Genomic DNA, 22,768 nt, shown 5'->3' on the forward strand with positions numbered 1-22,768 from the left:
TAATATCACTGCCTTGCAGCAGACAGAAAGAGAAAATGCACAAAGTGCAAAGAGACATGTGTCTTTAGCCACAACTCACATGCTAAACAGTTCAGGGACAGACATCGAAATTTTGTTTTTCAATAATTTACAACATGCTTTTTGAGGTGGGTTTGATCTGTAACACTGCGTTTGACAATCGCATTTTCAATACGGATATAAATAGCAAAGCGTCTACATATGATTCACAGCTAGAAAAGGGATCTGTTCTCTTTTTGTACAGAAAAAACATCCGACAATCTGTGGTTTGTCTGTCCTCGTTTCAGGTTGTTGTTTTTTTTGGTACCTTTTTGACCAATGAATCTCCAAGAATAATTACTGGACAAGGATTTTGAAAAATAATTTTATAAAGATTACACACCCAAAAAGAGCAATGTCTAGTCAATGAACTACTTTAGAGATAGAAAAATGTATATTGACTGAAGATTTCCATGACCTTTCTATGAATTTCTTTGACTTTTTTAACCCTGAAAATCACTATTTTAAAACTCTGACATTCCAGGCTTTTTGTGACCATGTGAAGCCTAACATTTGTGCATGACCAACTGAATACATCCACTAGAAATTCACATTATATGATTATTTAAAAACAGATCATACCTCCAAAAGTGAGATCTCCCCGAACGCCAAATCACAATGACAATGCAAGAATTTCTTTCCAAAAATTAACACATGAAAGCCATGGGATCAATTAGCATCTGGTGCAAAAAGGAGTACCTACAAATAACCAATTGATACAATTCAAACTGTTAAAGCAACAAGTAACACTACACATGTTGGTTGCATGGTTTCAATTGGCTCAAAATTGAATTCTCAAGCGCAAACCCACTGTATGCTTAAGGTCCAGCCACATAATTGAGATTTTGGAGAAATTTCAGACCAAAAGGTCCACTGCCAATAGTGTAGCGATGCATGAAGCACCACTCACACAGAAGTCACTTTCAAACCAAGCAGCATTCTACTGGTCAATGCAGCAAAATCGGCTTACCAACCTGAACATGAGCAAAATCTGTGTGAAGAACTTTTTTTGCCCTCACGCAAAACTCCCAAATGCACAGAAACTGTAATTTTTTTGACTAAAGCATAAAAAAATACCATAATATGTTTCAGACATTTAGGAAGCATACTAAGTTCACATACCTGTTTCTCCAAAAAACAATGCTAAAGCCAGTTATTCTACTTTGAAATCTGCATTCCGTGTGGGAATGTCCGTTTTTGTTTTGGTCTGTGTGATCCCACCCACTGCCAATTTACCCAATAGTATTTCGACACCCCGGATTGCCAGTTGGCGTAAAACCGGCATTTTGCACTTTTTATGTTAAATTGTCAGTTGGTGTAAACAGTTGGCGTATTGCAGCCATGGAAGCCAACAAACTAACTGATTCAGAGATTGCAGATTCTACCCGACCTAAAAAGCCTCGGTCTCCATCTAATGAGCTCTATGACTTGGCATATTAAAACACGGATAAATCAACTCATCATTGCTCGTTGCCTTCCATTGTCAATTGCGCTCATTCCTGTTGCGTGTCCTCAATCTGGCAACCCGCTTGAGTTACATAGTGCATCATTAAATGACTGGATTTACAGCAATAGTAAATGTGACTATCTTTACTTTGACCCATTCACTGTATTTACATTGTAAATTACAGAAATCTACAAAGATGAACAAAGTATTTAGCATGGAATGTGCAAAATGAAGACAAAAGGTGGAAAACTGCCCAAAAATAACATCGCTGTCTGTCTCCATTCATGCTACTGTGGGAGGGGGGGATTTGCCGCATGCCACTGGTTAGTATTTACTTTTTCAGAAACAGGTCAACAGTTTTATAAAGTCTGGCAAGATAAATCCATGCTCATTTGTTGCATCAAAGCAAAACGAAATCATGCTCTGAGGGATATCGGAGTGATAAGATAAGGAGAGCCTTGCATGAACTGTAATGACTAGAATGTTCTCGTTAACCATGGCATTTCTGTGCAGCGGATGTGGACCGGCACGCTCTGAAGGAAGCAGGCATGCCCACGTTGCTTGTCATCTTAAATCAGTCTGAAGCTGCAGCCGGTTCTTGATTGCCATGAGTGGATAAGGAAAGCTTGTGCCAACGAGTCCCTCTGGTATTTACTGAACTGTTTTGCTGTAATAACCCGTTGCCTTCACGGTGGCAGAGGGATCAGTAAAGACTGGATCCATTACAGAGAAATATTTTGATGCCAGAGCAGCACCATTTCTAGGTATCCAATTCTCTACTGCAACAGATTGTTAAGATTAGTTTACTCGGACCATATGTTGAAATCAGTGTTTTTACTGTTGAGTCATCCATTACACATGGTGGGTGGGAGAGTGTGCATCTCTATGTTGTGTGTGTGAGAAACACAAAATGTCTATCTTTTTACCCAACTAAACAACTGTTTGAGAATGTGTGTGGGTGAAAAAACAAGTCCGGATTACTGCAGAGGGAATCCGACCTCCAATCGAGAGGCGAACTTGGCTACTACAATAGTTAAAACACACAAACATACAGGACAGGGTGAGTTCCTCCACACCCGCATCCCTTCATCAAACAGAAGGGGGGAGGCTGATGCAAGCTTTTACACTCAATCCTCTGAAGGAATACAGAGTGAAGAGAGAAAGTAGAGAGACTGTGAAGGAATGAAAGCTAGAGAGAGAGAGAGATTGAGGGAGAGGTGGAGACAGGCTCAGTGCTGACTGAGTGAAAATGTGGCAAAGAACGGATGATGCCCTTCTTCCACCCTCTATTTTCATTGCAATCTCTATCCTAATCACTCCAGCTCCTCCTCTCCAAGGTTATTATTGTCAACTAAAACTATTTCCAAGATGAATTATTGAAAAAGGTAAGCAAAAGGGGGGGGTCAGTAAATCTGTACTTTTAGTGAATTATAATCACAACATCATTGCACTTCCTGGCTGTAGTGTTGCACTGTGTCTCAAGTATGAACACTAGAGAAGCATTGGTGATTGGCATGAGTTGGCAATGATCAGGGGGTAGGTATAGCAAAAAAAATGATAGACATTTTTTTTTTTTTTTTTTTTGCAATATAAATTGGGGCATACAGGTATTTTCACTAGATTACTCAAAAAGCTATATTATATACGATTGGGGTTATTTTGTTGCATCTGCATAGAACATAAAAATATTTTAAAAAGCTGAAAAATTTCTTTTTACTTTCTTTTGTATACTGTATGTGTGAAACATCCATTAGGGGCTGAACGATTTGGGAAAAAATGTAAATAAATTGGGTGTTCGGCAAAATTATTTAGGGGGAAAAAAGGTCCATTTTCTATCATCGATTATGTATCGATGTATGGAAAACAGCTCACACAGAATTCACTTTTAAACCAAGCAGCTTTTTTTTTTTAAATCCGCTTGACCGGATGGTTCACCCAAAAATGAAAATTGTATCATCAAACATGACAACATCTCTCGCCCTCAAGTTGTTCCAAATGAGTTTCTTTCTTCTGTTGAACACAAAAGAAGATACAGACAGTTGATGGTATCCATTGACTTCCATAGTATTTTTCCCCCTACTATGTAAGCAAAGTCATTTCACTCGGCGGCCATCTTTGAAACACCTCTCGGGCTTGCAAGTGCAGCTCCTATCTCTTTGAATGGGGAAACATCAAATTCTCCAATGCTGTTCGCCAAGCTTTCGATTAAATTTCATATTTGAAATCACCAATGAAATCTGACAACAAGTGTCTCAAATCTGACAACAACTGTCTTTTGTTTCTAAACTCGAATCACGACAAAAAAAATTTTATTTTTCAGGCTGGATCAAGCTAATGCGCATGCGCAGTCCTAAGTGTGTCTCGTGTCTCATTTCGGAGGCACGCATCTGACTGTTTCTATAGGAACCGGAGCTTCTAACGGCTGCTGCAGTGACGTGATGACTTTACAGATCGGCGATTGGCTCTTATTTAGAAGGCGGGACTTGTTCCGCCATATTGCGCGTTGCACCTTCTCTCATTCAAAACAATGCGAGTGATGTGTCTTGTGTTATTCTATAGTCTTTGATGTAAGTCTACCATCAACTGTTTGATTACCAACATTCTTTAAAATATCTTTTTTTTGTTGTTGTTGTGTTCAACAGAGAAACTCGTATCTCTGAAATGGTCCATAGATGCCAGAGTGTAGCATAAATGCACTAGATTAGATGGTAATGCAGTGTGTTGTCTTATGAATTTGACAATTTTAAATGTAAACTTTAAAAACTAAAAATATAAATTTAAAATAAAAAAAAATTTATATCATAAAAAATTAAAATTTCTATTTTGCTGAAAATCAAAACAAAATGAAATAAATAAATAACCCAGAATAATTCATCCCTCTGAATAATCTGAATTAGCAGGTTATCACTACATATAGTCTGCCGTAATTCATGGGAAATTTAATCATACAACCCTGAGTCACAAACTCCCTAATTACAAACAGATAGTCATATTCAGTTTTGATCATGTTCTCAAACAGAGACGGAACAAAATATAGGATAACTGCTTGAGTACGATAGGGGCTGTTTGCCCTAGAGGAGCTCTGATCATGTAATGCTTCTCTTAATCATCTCACACAGGCGAAACGTAAAATGTGTCAACACAAATAAAACATTAGCGCAGAGGTGAACAGTCTGAGGAGTGTTTTAACTCCACAGAACTGACTGCAATGACAGTTCAATCTTACACTGGTGAGAAAAGTGCATCCCAAACCAAACCACTGCTAAATAAAACTCGAGAAAACACCCAGAGGACATTGCTTTGCAGAGAAGAGGGGTCTTGGGAAAGGAGATGAGGCTGTGTACAGGACAAAGAAACTAAGCAAGTGCACTGTTTGCAAGGCTCCGCCATACATTATGAACAAGAAAAAGACATCGCTCTCCATGCGCCAGAGACCCCCTGCTGCCAAACTAGCGGTTTTCATGCTGGGACTACGGTTTCTGCTCAAACCTTTTTATTGAGAGTCAGGGTGGCTTCTTCAACATTAAAGAACACAGTGGACAAGGCTTTTTCAAGAAAAAAGACATCAGAAGGGGCCCAACCTGGTCTCTCTGGCAACAGAACAACAGTACAACAGAACAACAGAATTTTTGGAGATTTTCACATTTCTGACAATTTTTTGTTTTTTGTACTACTGTTCCTGTGCTGAAAAAGAAAGAAATATTCTGTCAAAGTTTAAAATGTGACTGCCTTCAAAGCATTGTCCACCCCCCACAAATCTTTTTCTGATCAAAATTATAATGAGAGAATAACTGATGTTGACAGAATTAATTCTGATAAGTATTCAAAAAGAATACCGATGAAAATTAATTCTGCCAACATCAATTATTCTCTCATTTTGGCTGCATCTGCCACTACAAAGACCAGCTGCAGATCATCAAGACCACAAAGAGGACGATTAGCCATCACTCGCCATCCATGAATGACATTTGTCTCCAGGACAAGGAGTAGGGGTTTCACTGACCTGTTCCACACCAAAAACGCCATCTTTTCCCAGACGTCCCTTTTGAGAAACCGTTCAAGTTAATCAAGAAAAAAAAAAAAAACTACCTGAATAAATTCTCTTCCTGAAAATGTAGTGTGGTAAATCTGTTAAAGGTCATATAGAATTTATTACATCCACCCCCCCAAGGTTCACTTAAATGGTTAGTAAAGTTCTTGCACCAAAAAAGTACAAATTTAGTACACAGTGGATATTTGAGTTTTCTGTTTTTCACTCTCACTCACTGTCCCTTAGAATTGAACCGTCCATTGTTTGCTGTTGTGTCTTTAATATCTTCTATGACTATGTAAACACACTCTTCCCACATGAAATGAGAAACTTTGCTAGACTCACTTGAGTTGCGGTTTTCCTTTTGAGTACAATATACTTTTTAATTGCAGCATCCTTCAAAAATAGACTCTTTGAAAAGTCTGCACTTCATTGTGACAGGTTCACAGAGCAATTTGCACTGAAATGTTAAGATCACATTGAAATAATCAGGGACCTTGCTAAAAATAAACATCAGCTGCTTGTTTCTCTGAGACTCTTTAGAAGGATATGCTGAGCAGAAAGTGCTACACAAACAGGAACAGCACAAGTTTTATTATTCGCATCAGGTCTTCTGGTGATTAGGAACAACAGTATCTAACCTATTTGCTCCTTAATAGCTCCTTGTGAATGGGTGGGCTGAATTTCTTAAAAAAAAAAAAAAAAAAAATACAAAAAAAAAAAATACCTCGTTGACGTGTACACATTGGTGGCCAAAAGCGGTTTCTTGTTTCTGAGAAAATTTTGCAGCTTAGTTAATCACAGGGTATCAAATTTAAGGCTTTTTAAGAACTGCACAAATAAAACAAATACTATATGAGGGGGGTAGGAATATGTGTATGGTATATACATTGTAAAAAATGATATGATCAGTAAGTCATATGAGATTCAACTCTACTTTTTAGTCAGTTTAGTATTATTTCAGTTTGAATGACTTGTGCAAATCAAGTGGATTATACTTAAAAATTTAAGGCAGTTAAAATATGCAGAAATTTTTATAGTTTACTAAACGATAAAAAGACAGGGGAAAAAACATGATTTAAACAACTTTACAGTTTAAATACAGGTTTTGACAAAAACAAAAATATTTATAAAATGATAAACCTCACATTTCAGCCTTTAAACCATTTTAGGAAAATAGATGAGCCAAAATATGATATGCGCACAAATGTATTATCTGCCAGCAAGACAGCAGAAATATAGTGGTTACCCCAGAAAACCCTGTACACAAAGCTGCACTGCACTTATAAACACTACATTATTAGCCATTTTATGGAGGTTAAGATGAAAAGGAAATGCCATCGAAATTTTTCTGAAGACAGTTCCCTTTAGAGATATATTCATAACTCTGAAACCGTAAGCCTGTAGAATGTGCAACAGTGTTGTGTTATTACTTTGAAAGGTTCAGCAGCGTTCACATTTACAACTACAAAGCCTTCTGAGTTTAATGATGAATCACATTTTGTTATATTGAGATTCCTTTTTCCATCCCCAAATTTAAAGGTTCTTTTACACGACAACAATGTACTAAAAAACAGAAAAGTTTTTCCTTTGCATTTTTCACATATAGACGACAATTTTGTCAAAACAATCTCCATTCACAAGGATCCGCATGCCAGGCCAGTAGTTGGCGATGTCACATTGTAAAGAAACATTAAGCGCCAATAGACTGCGCATGACGTCACCGTTTTCACCAATACACGTTTTTGTTGTTTACATGGAGATGATAACGGTATCATTTTCAAAAACGTACATTTTGAAACCCGATTTCAAAAGCTTGCGTTTTCAGGCCGCCAAAACTCAGTTGTCGAGTAAATGAACGGCCAAAATGCATAAAAATTTTCTGTTTTTAGTTGAAAACGGTGTCGTGTATAAAAAAAAAAAAAAAAAAAAAAAACGTAAAAAGTGCCAACAGACACTGACAGGGCAACACATTGATCAGACCACAACTGATGAAGAACTGATGACCCCTTTAACAACAATAAAAACAACACACACAACTATTTCAAAAAAAAAAAAAAAAAAAAAAAAAAAACCTTGGACAGAGTTGGTAACACATGTATTTGTTCTCAATGTAAAAGGAGCACACACAAACACGAGACACCAGCTATCAGGCCACCTCATTACAGCGCACACACAAGGACCGAGAATATCGACAGCTATTCCCACTACGGCTAATTCACAAGCCACTCTCTGTCAGTTTAATTCACGGCCTCATCAATAAATGTGCGAGAGCTAGCGTGTATAAGAGTGTGTGTGTGTGAGAGTGCCAATGAAGATGACTGAAGAGGAGCTCGTGCTCATCACAAATCTTAATCTTGTTACCTTTGTGTGTGTGCGTGTGTGTGTGTGTGTGTGTGTGTGTGTGTGTGCGCGTGTGAGAAAAATACTGTGTTCAGGGTTAGGAAGAGAAGAAGTTTAATTTAACTGGTTCATAAACGAAGGCAGATATTCATCATGCTCCATGTGCGCACAAACACACAAACATTCTTAGTAGTAATGTGTAACAAATCCAGGATTCATCACTAAACACGTAAGCGCATGCTGTCTTATTTTAAAATAGGACCAAATAGAAATTTCAAAGGAACATTTTTGTAATGTTCTTTGAATGACGCACAGTCACAAGATTAAAGAAAATAATCAGTACTCTTTTAGCATCAGCTCATCTCGGCTGAGTGGCCCTCATTTGCATATCTAACAATTACAGAGGATAGTCCCTGAAAAACTGATAACCCACATCTTTGATTTTTGCTTCACAATACATTCTCCCCCTGCAAGGCTTGTGATATTTATCACTGAAAGATTTACCTGGAAACTCTTTCAGAGCACCTCCGGAGGAATTCTGTGTAATTACTTGCGCACAAACAGACGTACACACACACACACACACACACACACACACACACACACACACACACACGCACACAGCGCTTTGAGAAAAGGTCACTTCTGATTTGCAATTATAGTTTCAACATCTGAGCGACCCTCCGATGGTTTTTCAAACCTTCAAACAGGACGCTGGTGTTCATACAGAGGATACACACATACATAAACAATTTCAAAACAATAGATTTAAAAAAAAAAAAAAGATCTCTAATTCCGGCTGATAAACATATTGTACATCTCTAAAAATAAAGGCAATAAAATGCATATTTGTTTGATAGCTGGCAATATAACTTCATTCAGGGTAATGTTTTTGTCATTCAGTGCAATGTCATTACAATAACAATTTTAGCATCTTACTTAAATTACAGATAAATGAGGAATGTTTAGCACTGACAAATATGCATTAAATTTAATATTTTAATGCATATTTGTATTGTTTTATTGGTTTATTTTAGATGCCCATGAACAGAGAGAGTTGCTAGCACTGTAAAAAGCTGAAAAGCCAAAAAGTAAAAGCAGACCCAGTAGCTTAGGCGGCACTCTTAGAAAGAAAATGAGAAAGGCATTGGGGATTGCAATTGTCAGAATAATAGCTTACCAATATTTCTGAACAGAGAGTCACAAGTTCAAGAGAGGCCATTGAGGGGATTCTCCACCCAAAATACCCATCCTGATAATGTTATTTATGTTGGCATACAGAAGGTAATCATAAGTATAGCTGCAAGCAGTAATTTGGGGGGCAGAGAAAGTCAGAAACAAAGTGCCAAGCTAAGCAAGCATGGTGGAGAGCATCAGAACAGTAGAATAAACTGCTTATTTTTCAACATTTGCTTGTGTCATCATTTACACAGGAATATTATTAAAACTAATTTAATGAAACAGACTAATACTAAAAACATTGCAATAAGGGGAACAATGTAGTATAGATTTAAAAATTACAATTAGTATTTGGGGGCTGCACTGTGATCCTTAAATAAGAGTCTTTTAATGTCATCAAATAATTCTTGTTTTAAATAAAAATGAAAGATTTGTTGTTATATAAACTATTGTTGTCACTGAATGAGATTTTAGTGGGTGTCTTCTGTAACTCATGGTTAAAAAAAAAAAAAAAAAAAAAAAAAAAAAAGTATGATGGTAATTTTTTTACACATCAAAATATAAAATTAAACAGGACACATTCTAATGTATGGGGGAAAAACTAAATGTAAAGCTGTATTACACTTATTTTTTTGATGCTTAAAAACCCCTTTTCGTCTTTGACTCAAGAACACTTTAGTCTGTCTGATGGGTTATGCTAGCCCTAAATTAGCCCTCTATGTCTGGTTGCCATGGAGATCATTAGTAAAAGTCATGCTTGAAGCTAAGGGTCAGAAGAGTACAAAACTTTAATGTGCAAGGCTGAGATAGGAAGTGATGTACAGGTACGCATGTGAATGGGTGTTTGATTGTTGCGTGAAAGAGAGGAAAAAGTATTACCACTTTTTATTGGATGAGAGCACTTCACTAAGCCAGATGGTGAAGAGGGTCCTTTAAAAGACACTCACATTAGCCCTTATAAACACCCCTGTGTGGCTTAAAATGGCCTCTTGAAACCTTTCAAAACCAAACCTCTTCAGTCTCTGTGGGGGCTGTAAAATCAAGGTTCATATTCCAGCACTTTTTTTTCTTTTTAATAAAGCTGACCACAATGTAATAAATGAATTAACTAATTTTGCGACAATCAACAAAATGTTAAATGTACATTAATGGGTTAACCACGTTTCAAACTGATCAAAAAATACAAGTTTATATTAGACTATTTCAAGTAACATGAAGTAACATGGTATAGAAAACCACTGTAACAGATATACCAACTAATTGTCCAATATTTTCCCATTTAGAGATGTTTTGCTAATCAGCAGGGGCCAGTTGAACAAGCTGTGCTCAAGTTACAACTTAAAGCTACAATATATAGTTTTTTTTTCACCGGTAGAGGTCGCCTATTCAAAACAAAGGTGTAGCTTGATGACGCAGAGTTTGAGTAAGGAATCTTGGGAAATGTCATCTTCACCTCACAGCCAGTGGAAAAGAATCGGGACGGGACTCGAGCAGAAGTCATGATCATGGATGAGTTTATTAACATTGCTGTAGTATGAAGCAGCGCAGGAGCGATTGCTATTGAGAGATGAGCGAGACACACGCTTCGCAAGCAGCGGAACTTTTATTATGCAGCAGTCGCCGCTTCCGCTTCTTCCAGTCAAGCGTATGAGGTAAAGCAGTGCTGTTTTATCATACTAGAAACATTTGAGTGTGTTGAAAATGATGTTATAACGTTACTCTGTGCGTTCGCTCGGTGGCTGCTATGAGACACTTGTTGCACACTGCAGTTAAGATCGATTTTAAAATATCATTAATAAATGCTGGGTGGCTTGTGTTAATAAATGGCATAAAATTAATTTTAAAACGTATTGTATGATGGAGAAAATGCTGTGTTACTTAGCTACTTGACAAAATAGTGTTTTTCTCTGAGGCATGGTAAAAGCAAACTCTAGGAAAATCAAGAAAACTAGATTTAAACAAAAAGACTAAACGTGTTTAGCTATAATTCATTTTCTGTCTATAAATGTATCCAAACAGTTGTTCCTAATAAAACGTAATATATTAAAGCGTCTTTGGTGTTTCCATGGTTTCTACACAATAAAACCGGAAACCGAGGGTAATGCAGGTATGACGCCATTGACAGGCGATTTTCTCACGATTTACAAATAGTTGAAAACATTTGGGATATTATAAGTGCTCAGCTGAACAAAATATAACACCGGCCCAGTGGGTTTTGGATATTTTACTGCAAAAATCTTACATATTGTGCCTTTAAAGAGAAAATTTTGTCGACATTTACTCATTGTTCCAAACCTGTATGAATTTTTTTCTTCTGCTGAACCCAAAATAAGATACTTTAAAGAATATGGGTAACCAGAAAGTTGACGGTAGCCAATGACTTCCATAGTATTTAATTTTTTTCTTATTATGGAAGTCAATGGGTGCCATCAACTATCTGGTTACCCACATTCTTTAAAATATCTTATTTTGTGTTCAGCAGAAGAAAGAAATTCATACAGGTTTGGAACAACTTAAGGGTGAGCAAGTAATGGCAAAATTTTCATTTTTGGCTGAACTATCCCTTTAACCTAGTTGAGAAGTAAAGGAACACCAAGTTACAACTTACACACTACTAAATATTTTTGCTTTCACCATTAAACTTAGTTGAAACATAAATCTACATTCAAACTAAGTATTTACGAAAGCCTCCAACCGGGAGTAATGGTTGGAATAAAAAAGCAGATTAATTGAACTGCATCAATAAGCTCATCCTTCAACCTTTTAGACATACAAGATGATGATGTCAATGACTTCTAGCAGCTCTTCAACACAAACCCAGATATAAACAATGCATATGTATGTGTGCATCACAAAATAAATTTAAAATAAATAAATGTCATTTACATGTTTTTTGTAGCTTTAAGATATTGCACCTCATTCATTTCAAATACAGTTTCTGAAAGTTGTTTACATATAAAAAAAATACCTATTATTTCATGACTAAGCATCATATTTCAAGGGAAACTTTTTACAGTTAACTATGAAAGGCAAAAGAAGTCAGAATCAACCTTAACAGGAAAACCTGAAATACACACGTTTCACCTTCTGCTCACGAATTTGAAGGCTGCTATTGGATCATTGATGAACACTGACTTCATTGTAAACCCTAACACTAATAAATTGGTTTGAGTAGGGCAAACTCAAATTAAATTAGTTCAATCAAATTAACTTTTATGAGTATTTAGAACCAGCTTTTTCTTTTGAGTTCACAAAACTGATGCATTTTAAGTAATCTGAATTGTTTCATTATTTTGAGTTTTATGAGCTTGCTTCTTTTAATTTAGACAAACTTAAATTTACCTGAAACTGGGCTGGGATTTCTATTTCTGAGCATGATTTGCCATGACACTCGAAAGGGAGAGTAAATGCTAAAATTAAGTGTTATATAATTTTTTTTTTGTGCAAGATTAATGTTAAGTGTGAGATTTAGTAGTGTTTAATGCTTTGCTATGCTAATTTAGAAGAGTTTCTGTTATGTTGGGAGGTTACCATCATGGTGACGAGTTGCATGCACTGTCAATGGAGGAACATAAATCTCTCAAATATCAATAAAATATCTTAGTTTGTGTTTCGAAGATGAATGAAAGTCTTACAGGTTTGGAACGGCATGAGGGTGAGTAAATGATGACAGAATTTTCATTTTGTGGGTGAACCATTTAAGTAAAAACGGCTGGTGCAGCCCTACCCAGAAATGCTAGTTCCTCTTGTGTCTGTTCCAAAATCAACTGACACATCATTAATTTTGATTTTGTGAATTCTGAGGAAAACTGTGTACAGTAAATAACTGATTGATTTTAGTAATATTAGAAATCATCAAGTTGCATTTATAAAGTATGTACTGTATATAATGACATTACATGAACCACCCTCCTCTCAAGACATCAGCATTGGCCATAAAAAAAAATACTGATAAACACACAAACAACCCATAGTGACCAACTACTAGTGGAAATCTTCAACAACAGCCTAGCGGATGGATCTGTCCAGCCTGACTGACAGTATCCAGAGATGCTGATGTGACATTAATAGGATGATTCAGAGTTGGGTAGACAATCATGCGGCAGGGAAAGTCAATGAGATTCCACAGGTAACATGGGAGAGGTTACAGCACTGACCTCTCTGCGCCGTGATGCCCAGCAGCTCTGTTTTATCTTCCATACTACTGCTGCCACCAGAAGCAAGGACAGGAAACAGCTACACACAAGACATAACAGGAAATGGAGAGAAAGAAGACAACTGTTAAGGTTTTTGGATGTTCCATTATGGAAAACAATGAAACAACCATGTTCCAATGAGCCATGCCAAGATCACATCTCAAGCACACACACGGGGCAGCTCATGTTTAATGGATTAGAGGTAGTTTCACATCCGCAGGTGTGCTAAAGACCAGGAGTGTTGGTATCCTCATGGTAACGGGGCCAAAGCTCATGAATGCGCCTCCCGTGTATAGGAGAACCGGGCTGTATGCGAGGGAATCACAACTGTGTAGGTGCATGTTTATACCTTATAAGTGCAGGTGTGTGCAGAGCTGAAATACATTCGCTCTGGGTCTTGGGAATAGCTCACCCCCACACACACTCACACAGACCAAGGCTATGAAGAGTTGGTGTAATTTATCATGGCTGAGCTGACATAACTAATGATGAGGAACCACGGCCAACCACAGCCACGGCTTAGTGTAAGTATGTTACGTGCAGTGTGTGCATCATATATGTCTTAGGCATGATGCATGACCACATCTGAGTGATTATCATATTTTAATCACCCTTTTGCTGTTTGTGAATTAGTATGAACTAAAATTTTTAATGCGTGTAATATGAAGTGTGTACGTGACGGAAACATAGGGTGAGTTTGCTGTATATATGGTCTATACCACCTGCTTCCTGAATCAATAACATATTACAGCAGGTCTTCAAGAGGTGAATTAGAGCCTAGAGCCATATCACACCCCAAACACACTCCAACTAGTTTCATAAAAATGTACAGCATTTAGACTGTAGTATGGCAGAATATCTGTGACTTCAGAAGTTCATAAAGACTTCACTAGTAATTGGTTGCTTATTACACAAGCAAAGTGTCTTACCTGAAGAATGTGACAAAGAACTGAACCAAATCCATGAAGTTACTGTGTTGAGAGAAAGCGATCTGAGAAGAAAAGAGAAACGGGTGTTAAATAGTGAGAAAAACATTCATTTTCATGCTTATGTATGAGTGTATGTGCTTTTAGTTTTTCTAAACAGGACATGAGAGCGAATGTTTTCGTTTCTGACTGTACCAATACTGCCCCCTGCTGATACATGAACCTCGCTCTCTCCCTCACACACACAAACACACACACACACACACACACACACACACACACACACACACACACACAAACACAATAGAAAAGAGCATCTCTACAGTTTCAGACTCTCCATTCTAATTCAAATAATAAGAAGTCACATTATTTTGGCACAACTATGTTACTATGATGGTCCTTCAATAACAAGGAGAGCGCAAGAGGTGAAAAAGAGCAACAGCTTTTCACACTAGGCTTAACCCTGAGCTGGCATCTTTATTAAAATCAGGTTAAGGCACTTTTAAGCAATGAACAGTGTTTCATACATGTAATTTTTAATTTAATTCTGGGTTATTAATGCCTGTTCCAGAACAGTTTTGATACTTTTTTAAATATTAAAGCCCAATTGCAGTATCAAAGGTATAGGAGCAGGGTCTTATTTATTTATTTATTTTTTTAATCTTTTAGAGCCACAGACCCCCAAATATGATCATACTTGAGTGAGGGATTCTTATCCTAAAATTTAAAAGGCAGCTATATATGTTTTCATGTATAGAGGCCCAATTTATACGGAGGAAAAATTAGGGTAACACTTTTTTTGACGGTCCACTTTAGACATTCTATTAACTATAAGTAACTTTGCAACTACATGTCAATTAACTCTTGTTAAGAGCATCAGTAGATTGTCTGCTTAATATCTGATAACACTTCATTGTGATGATCCCCCAACAGACAATAAACTGACTATCAGTAACTTTGCAAGTACACGTCAACTTATTCTACTAATCCGAACCCTAAAGGTGATGATACACTTTTTGAGCAATGTTGCCGGGCTATGTCGGCGAGTGATGATGCTTGGGCACTTTCCCATTGAGAATGGGCACCAAATTTCGATCTAAAGTATCCAGATACAAATTTTACATATACAGATACAAACATCACCCGGCAACATTCCTCAAAAAGTTGCCCCGTGTATCATCATCTTAACACCTAACCCTTACCTAACAGTCTACTACAGTGTACTAATACTCTAATGAGAGATAGTAGACATGTAGTTGCAAAGTTACTTATTGTTAGTAGTGTCTAAAGTGGACCATCAAAATAAAGTGCAAGCAAAATTAGTATTATAAATGTGTGAGAAATATTTTTGTAAAATATTTAGTTTGTATAAAATATTTAGTATTTAGTTACAATGCAATTCTTTAAATATTTTTTGGCATTTATTTAATCATTTTATTCTTTATTTAAATCACTTTTTATTATTATTTTTTTATTATTATTATTTATTTATTTGAATAATTTAATATATTTGAATCTAGTTAGTTGAATGTTACTTTTTATTATTTATTTATTTATTTTTACATTTTTACACTCCCCAGTTTGAAAACCCCTAATATAGAGTGTGGAAACACTGCAGCATTTGAGTTATTAACAACTGGCAACCAATCAAACTTCTACAGTGCTTGCTTCATTAAATATTCATTCAGCACTTGTATAATTTTTGCACATTGTGTTTAGTGTCTGAGGAAGGAAAAAAAAACCTGACAAACGCTCCTCTGTGGATTCCTTCTGTTTTTTTTTTCTTTCTAGCATTTTTCAGAATAAATAACTCATTGGATTTGCAAGAACTCAAAATAAAAAATTAATAAACTAAATCTTTTATGTTAATTGCTATCAAAATGTATGATTTAGCTAACTCAGTACTTCAAGTTAGGAGCAATTAACATGCATGAGTACTACTAACTCAAAACTTGATAGTTCTGCTTACTTAAAATTAGGAACATCAGGTAATCAGTTACATAAATTTTTTTGAGTTAGCCCAACTTATTCGGGTTTACAGTGTATATAAAGACAACCAGAGGAGATTTACAAGTCAACATTAACCAAGATTGTCAATGTCAAGCTGTTATTAAAACCGGTCACATGCTCACTGTGTTCTGTACTTGTCCAATCAGTGTCATTAACCTTGTAAATATGCAAACGAAAACGTTAACCAAGGGTTTACAGCATGAAATAAAAAAAACCTGATTAGCCCGGATTGATTAAATTACTAACCCAGAGTGTGAAAAATGGAACAAGCCCACAATTATGTTAACACAGTGTTTAAAATGACCTATTCCCCACATGAAATTAGCAGTGCAACAGCTTCTAACAGTTACATCACTTTCTGTCCCTCTTTTTAGGGATGCACAGTCTCAAGCAGTGTACCATAAAGAAGGCAGAGTCTAGGGGACACCCGAGACAGTTCCACTTTAAAATACTGTCATTTTCTCTCCATCTTTCACCTGCTTTCAAACGAGCTTACTCTTCCCTCTCTATTCCTCTAGGCATTTCCAAAATAAGCACAGGATTTTCAGCAAGGGAGAGGGAGAGAACAGGGTAAAAGAGAGCATGCCAGACGTCCACAGCATGGAGGGTGAATTCACACAGAGCTCTCATTGAGCAGATGCTGTGCACTGATACGGCCTCTCTCACACACCACACAACCTCCTCATGCTCAGACACACAGTCTCAAAGACAAACGGGGCCTGACTCACAGCTCCAGCACACACTGATACCCACACATATTCAACATAAAACAATAGCAATCCGACTATCACTGTCATTCACACATGACAACCTGTGTCTCACACGGGCATTCATGTGGTGTGTGTGTGACGTAAACACTAAATATAGCTTGTTAGTCATAAATCTGGGGATAATGATGTGGCTTACGTAAACTAACCAAGAGAGAACATTCTAGTACACCTGCCAAGTTTAGCTATTTAGTATAACTGAAATACGCTTTGTTTTGTGTGGGCTGTGAAGGAGGATGTTAACGGAAACCCATGTCACAATCAAGCTGAATACAAAAAGAAATCATCAAGCCTGTAGTATCAAACAAGTGCAAATATCTAGTCAGTTTAATGGAGAAGTGTGTCATTTCTGCATCACTAGGAAATGCAAAAATCCAAATACGTGTCCCAAACACATTCTGCCCCCATCTGCCTTTGTTTGCACAAACAGGCAGTCCCACCCAATCTCACGCCATTGGCTGAGGTAGAAGTTGACATGTCAGACTGCTCAAACAAACAGATCAATGTTTTTAAAGCATGATGCAGCCGCACTCCTTGTGAAGTCAACCTATGAATAGCTGACTTGTCTCTGAACATTAAACTGGGCTTAAAGAACAAAGTTGAGTCTAGATGTTTCTAAAGAGGTTGAATCTCACAAAACCTGTCAAAAATATGTCTAAACCTGCCTTTCCACGGTTTCTGACAAACAGCATTCGTTTCCAATGTAGAGTAGTACGGGAGCTGCATAGAGTTCTGATTTGAGGTTCGGGTGCTTTTAAATATTTGAACTTTTGCAGCTAGACTGAATATGATGTATTCTTCAAAACTATGAGGGTGAGGTGAGTACCAATATTTTTGCACTAAATCAATTCTTTAAAAACTATTTCTGTAAAATGGGTGTTTTTTTATAAACATTATTACACAATTATTTAAACTGATTAACACTAGAAAACCTCCCTTTTTCAGACGTAGGCGAAAAAAATGTTTTTTTGTGTGTGTGGATGTGTCCATATATTCATTTCATCTTGGTAAATAAGCGGAGGGTAACATCTGCTTCTACAGGGCAAAATACAACAACTGTACGACTGTCGAAAAAAGTGACTTCAGTCATATTTCACCCAAAAAAAAAAAAAAAAATTGTAGTGACATTTAAGCCAAAAAATATTGTTCATGGACAATTATTTAGATTCTATTTAAACACAGTGGTAGCATTTGTTATACTGCATTATATTTACACTGATTTATATATATAAAATAATGTGTGTATTATCACTATAGGAGGATATTATGTATGAATTTGAGTATTCATAAATTTTGTTATTACTATACAAACTAGAGTTTATATGAATGGTTATGGCAATTAATGTAACATTAGCATATTCTATTGAATGAATAGGCATGGCAAAGTTAAAGTGGCAAGAAGCAGCTGAGGCTCTGTCATCTTTTATTTTACTTTATTTACCTCAGGAGTGTTTACTATGCGGCTGTGCATGGAAAAGAAAACGCACAAAATGAGACCGCTAGAACTAAATTTTTAAGCCCATGGATTAAGAACATGTATGCCAATAGTTGACCAAATGAGAATTTATTTTCATGTGGCATGACAGTTAGCACAACTTCAAATCTGTTAATAGCCAATTAATAGCTGCAATAGTCATACAAGTATATAATAAACAAGTTTTGATTATATTACATTAGATGCATAATGTGTGCTTTGTATATGTATTTTAAATTCGACCCCATCGTTGCCTTTCTTTGATGACACTGCAGGGCATTCCAAATGAATGATAATTGTCAGCGAAGTCCACTTCAACGGATATCCTATGCTCAGGGAGTAGGGACCCTGTCAGTCAGAACGAACTTTATGTTTTTCCAGCAATGGCGATCTAATGAGAATAACCATTGAGAATAATGAAAAAAGTAAAATGCCCAAGCTTCATTATGCACAAACCCATAGTGAATCTCTAAATAAATAAGTAAATAGTTTTCTTTATGCAAAATGATGAATCTTTTGATTTGGGGGTGAAATGAAACTTGTAAATGTTTTTGTGAGATTCAACCAAATTTTGCTTTTAAATAACATTCACACACAGAAACTCGGCACATGAACGCTCCTACTATACTCCTGTTTAGATTCACACGCATACACACTTCCATTCCACTCCACCGGCCAAAAACTACACAGTCAGGCCATACAGACTCTTTGACCACAGGCAAAAAGAAAACAAGAGGTAGAAACAGAAGGCTGGAATTGTGCCTCTTTCTGATCTCTCTTATTCCTCTCAGGCTCTTCCCTCAGTCTCTCTCTCAAATAACCATGTGTTTCAACTTAACATTCCTTCTGACATTCTCAGTCTGCCATGTTTACAGAGCAGGTTTTGAGTGCTGCGTTTTTCTCCAACCCAAACTCTCTCGTCGTTCTCCTCTAACTCCTGACAAAAGCCCCTCTGTCCTCCAGAGTTACCACAGCGCGACCCCTCTGCCCTCATTCGCTTTCAGATCCGCACAAACATTCTCCGCTAGATAAAACGTGGAATCCAAAGGTCAGTTAGAGAAGGCAAAGGCGAGCGAGAGAGACAATAAGCGTTACCTGTGAAATTCACCCTTTCTCCATGAGCTGAGGAGAGAACGTGCTCTAGAATAGTGGACGGACAATCAAACACAAACTCTTGAGTTTCAGCGTCCGAGCACAGGAGGGTAAGCTAGATCACTTTCCAAAGCAAAGGAAGAGAGGAGGGGGAAAGGAAAAGAGGAGGAGAGGAGAGGAGAAGAGAAGAGGGAGGGAAAGGAAAGCTCTGCCAAATCATTTCCAGACCAGACAGAAAGGCCAAAGATATATGAAAAAAAAAAAAAAAAAAAAAAAAGGACACGGCCTCTGTGAATTTACAGACGGAAGGAACGGATAAGATAGCAAAACAAAACACAAAGACCCCTGCTGATGTTTACGTGGCACTCACACACACACAGTCCTGACATTTTCTCTGTGTATGTCATCGAACCCAATAACTCCTCTCACCTGGATTTTGACTGGCCAGGTGAAGTTGCTGACGTAAACGTAGAAGGTAATGTTGGCATTGCTACGGAAATCGAACTTCTCGTTAGAGAAACTATCCTTGAACTCCTTTATGTTGCTGCGGGAGACTATAGGGATTTCCTCACCAGCTTGAGTCCCAGCTGCTCAGAAAGGAAGAAATGCAGGGTGAGAGGAAGAAAGAGAGATTCAACTGAACACACAGATCATTTATGATGTGCTCACAATATTGAACACATGTGGGGGGTCCATACCTGCAAAGCTGGTTGCCCATGTGATGTTAAGGTTGAAGTTTTTCGAGGCATTAATGAACATGTCCAGATCTCGATTTTGCTGCAAGAGAAATCCAAAAGACATTCAGACAAAAAAAATAAATAAATGAAATGCTCACTTTGATTTATTTCAAACTACAATATGGCGAAATATTACAAATTAAAAGAACTGTTTTCTATTTTAATGTATTTTAAACTGTAATTTATTCCTGTGATGCAAAGCTGAATTTTCAGCATCATTACTCCAGACTTCAGTGTCACATGATCCTTCAGAAATCATTCTAAAATGCTGATTTGATTATCATCAATGTTGAAAACAGTTGTGCTGCTTAATACTTTTGTGGAAATGGTGATACTTTATTCAGGATTATTTGATGAATAGAAAGTTCACTGAACAGCATTTATTTGCAATTTCTTTTTTTTCTTTTTCTTTTTTAACTTAAAACAAATGTTTGAATGCCATCATAGGTTCCACAAAATAATAATCGATGATAATGATAAAAAAAAAAAAGTTTCTTGAGCAGCAAATCATCATACTAGTGTGACACTGAAGACTGGAGTAATGATGCTGAAAATTTAACTTTGCGTCACAGGAATAAATTACATTATAAAATATATTAATATAGAAAAGGGTTATATTAAATTGTAATAATATTTCACAATATTACGGTTTATACTGCATTTTTGATTAAATAAATGCAGCCTTGGTGAGCATTCTTTCAAAAACATTAAAAAATTTTTAATGTTTCCAAACTTATGTAACATATAGAATATTTTGAGGGTGAATTTCCAGCAAAGAAAACTCTTATGGGGGGGAAAGAAAACTCTTATGCTTGCCAAGTGTGCATTTATTTGATCCACAATATTGAAATATTAAAATAAATGCCTAAAATATTAAAATAAAATTGAAAATAACATTTTTCTATTTTAATATATTTCCTATTTTAAATATTTATATAATCTATTCCAGTACACAAAAATGTAAAAGGCAGATCTCACTGTAAATACATAAACAACGGTGTATGGGAGTAATACACACAAATTTGCTGCATTCTGTTTCTACCTAATTTTAACTTAAGAACACGTCCTTGGTAAACCACCCTCATGATGTACAGTTTCCTCTGTTCAACAGTGAAGTGCTGAATAAATGTATGAAAATCTTTATTGATGATAACACCAAATGTACAACTAAAATTAAATTAGTTTTCAATTTTATCATATCAAGATCAGTCGCGTTTACAAATCAAGGTAAGATGTCGGTCTTGATTTATTGACACCTAGTTGAACACGAATGTACTTTGGTGAAAAAAAACATGTGAAAACAAGTCTTTTCAGCGTAACGCACCTCATCCGGAGTTGCCACAAAGTTGATGGCAGTGTAGTACCGGTCGTCCTCCTGTGACAAACTGAAGGTAAACTGGTAGTCTATCAGCAGCGTGTCTGTGTGTCGGAGATAAAGATATAGTTGTGTGTGTGAGAGAAGAAAATGAATGAGAGATAATATTGGAAAAGTATTACTCTGAGACATTAAAATCAGGATATTTTCACAGATTGACAGAAACGTGCACAGGTTTGTAGTTTCTGTCTGGATCAGTCAGGTAAGGACAAAATGAGTAGTTCTGAAAATTACTAAATGACTAAATAGCCACAATATGAACAGCCATCAGCCGCTGCACTGACATACTCACAATAACATGTTCCCTTCAGAGGGTTGCCCTGGTAACGGTTCTCTACCTCACACCTGAGAGACAGAACGAAACAAAAGAGCTCAGAGCGAAAATGAGTAGAATTAGAAGAAACAGAGTTTGATATAGACAAGATAACGATAAGCTATCCGCCGTACATTTGACAAATTACTTCTAATGGCAGAGTGGAGAAAACCTCCAGAGACTGAGGCAGAATGAGAGTGTGTGTGTGAGTGTGTGTACACTTACACATGGCAGCGGTCTCCTTTGATGCCCTTGGTGGTACAGAAGCACTTGCCATTGTTAGAGTTACACATGCTGGCATGGCCATTGCACTTACACGCTGCAAATGACCAACAAAACACATATACAGCTGAGTCCCGATCAAATGGCCCACAAAAGTCAAATGTATTTTGGCATGGGCTTGTGTTTAGACTCACGTTGACAGCTGCCCCCATTTGTGGGATCACCATAGTAACCGGAGATGCAGCTCTCGCACTGTTTGCCCGTGGTGAGGTCCTCGCATCTCTCACACACACTCTCGTTGACGCAAGAGCTGTGTCCGTTACACTGGCACGCTGCACGAGAGAGGAACAGACCGATTAAACTGATACATTTAAAGAAAACAAGAACAATTGTAGAAAAATGCAACACTATCTGAAGTCAAAATGCGATAAAAGTAGCTACAAATAGAGCCAGTGCAATATGTCTTTAAAAAGCTGTATTTTTCAGCTATTTGATGATTTCAGCCCTCTTTTTAGTTGTGATATAGTGTCTCAGTCTACATTGCATTTACACTGGTGTTTTAGCAAGCCAAACAATTAGAATAAAATAATAATAATAGTA

The 22,768-nt window shown here is 36.8% G+C and overlaps 1 protein-coding gene across 2 annotated transcripts in view; it reads right to left on the reverse strand.

Annotated features, from left to right (window-relative positions):
* The window catches only part of atrn (attractin), a 77,065-nt gene that overhangs the window by 13,976 nt on the left and 40,321 nt on the right, over positions 1-22,768 (reverse strand). The window contains exons 19-26 of one of the 2 annotated variants that reach the window (XM_051918223.1): positions 22,363-22,500; positions 22,172-22,265; positions 21,926-21,978; positions 21,583-21,677; positions 20,220-20,298; positions 19,951-20,108; positions 14,182-14,243; positions 13,214-13,292 (exon numbers count right to left, since the gene is read on the reverse strand). In XM_051918223.1, the coding sequence (XP_051774183.1) occupies positions 13,214-13,292; positions 14,182-14,243; positions 19,951-20,108; positions 20,220-20,298; positions 21,583-21,677; positions 21,926-21,978; positions 22,172-22,265; positions 22,363-22,500 (758 nt within the window). Of the gene's footprint in view, positions 1-13,213; positions 13,293-14,181; positions 14,244-18,520; positions 18,821-19,950; positions 20,109-20,219; positions 20,299-21,582; positions 21,678-21,925; positions 21,979-22,171; positions 22,266-22,362; positions 22,501-22,768 lie in introns of those variants that run through there. The other variant, XM_051918224.1, reaches the window with a different exon arrangement.

The sequence above is a fragment of the Ctenopharyngodon idella genome, chromosome 13 (genome assembly GCF_019924925.1).
Source record: "Ctenopharyngodon idella isolate HZGC_01 chromosome 13, HZGC01, whole genome shotgun sequence".
NCBI lineage: Eukaryota > Metazoa > Chordata > Actinopteri > Cypriniformes > Xenocyprididae > Ctenopharyngodon > Ctenopharyngodon idella.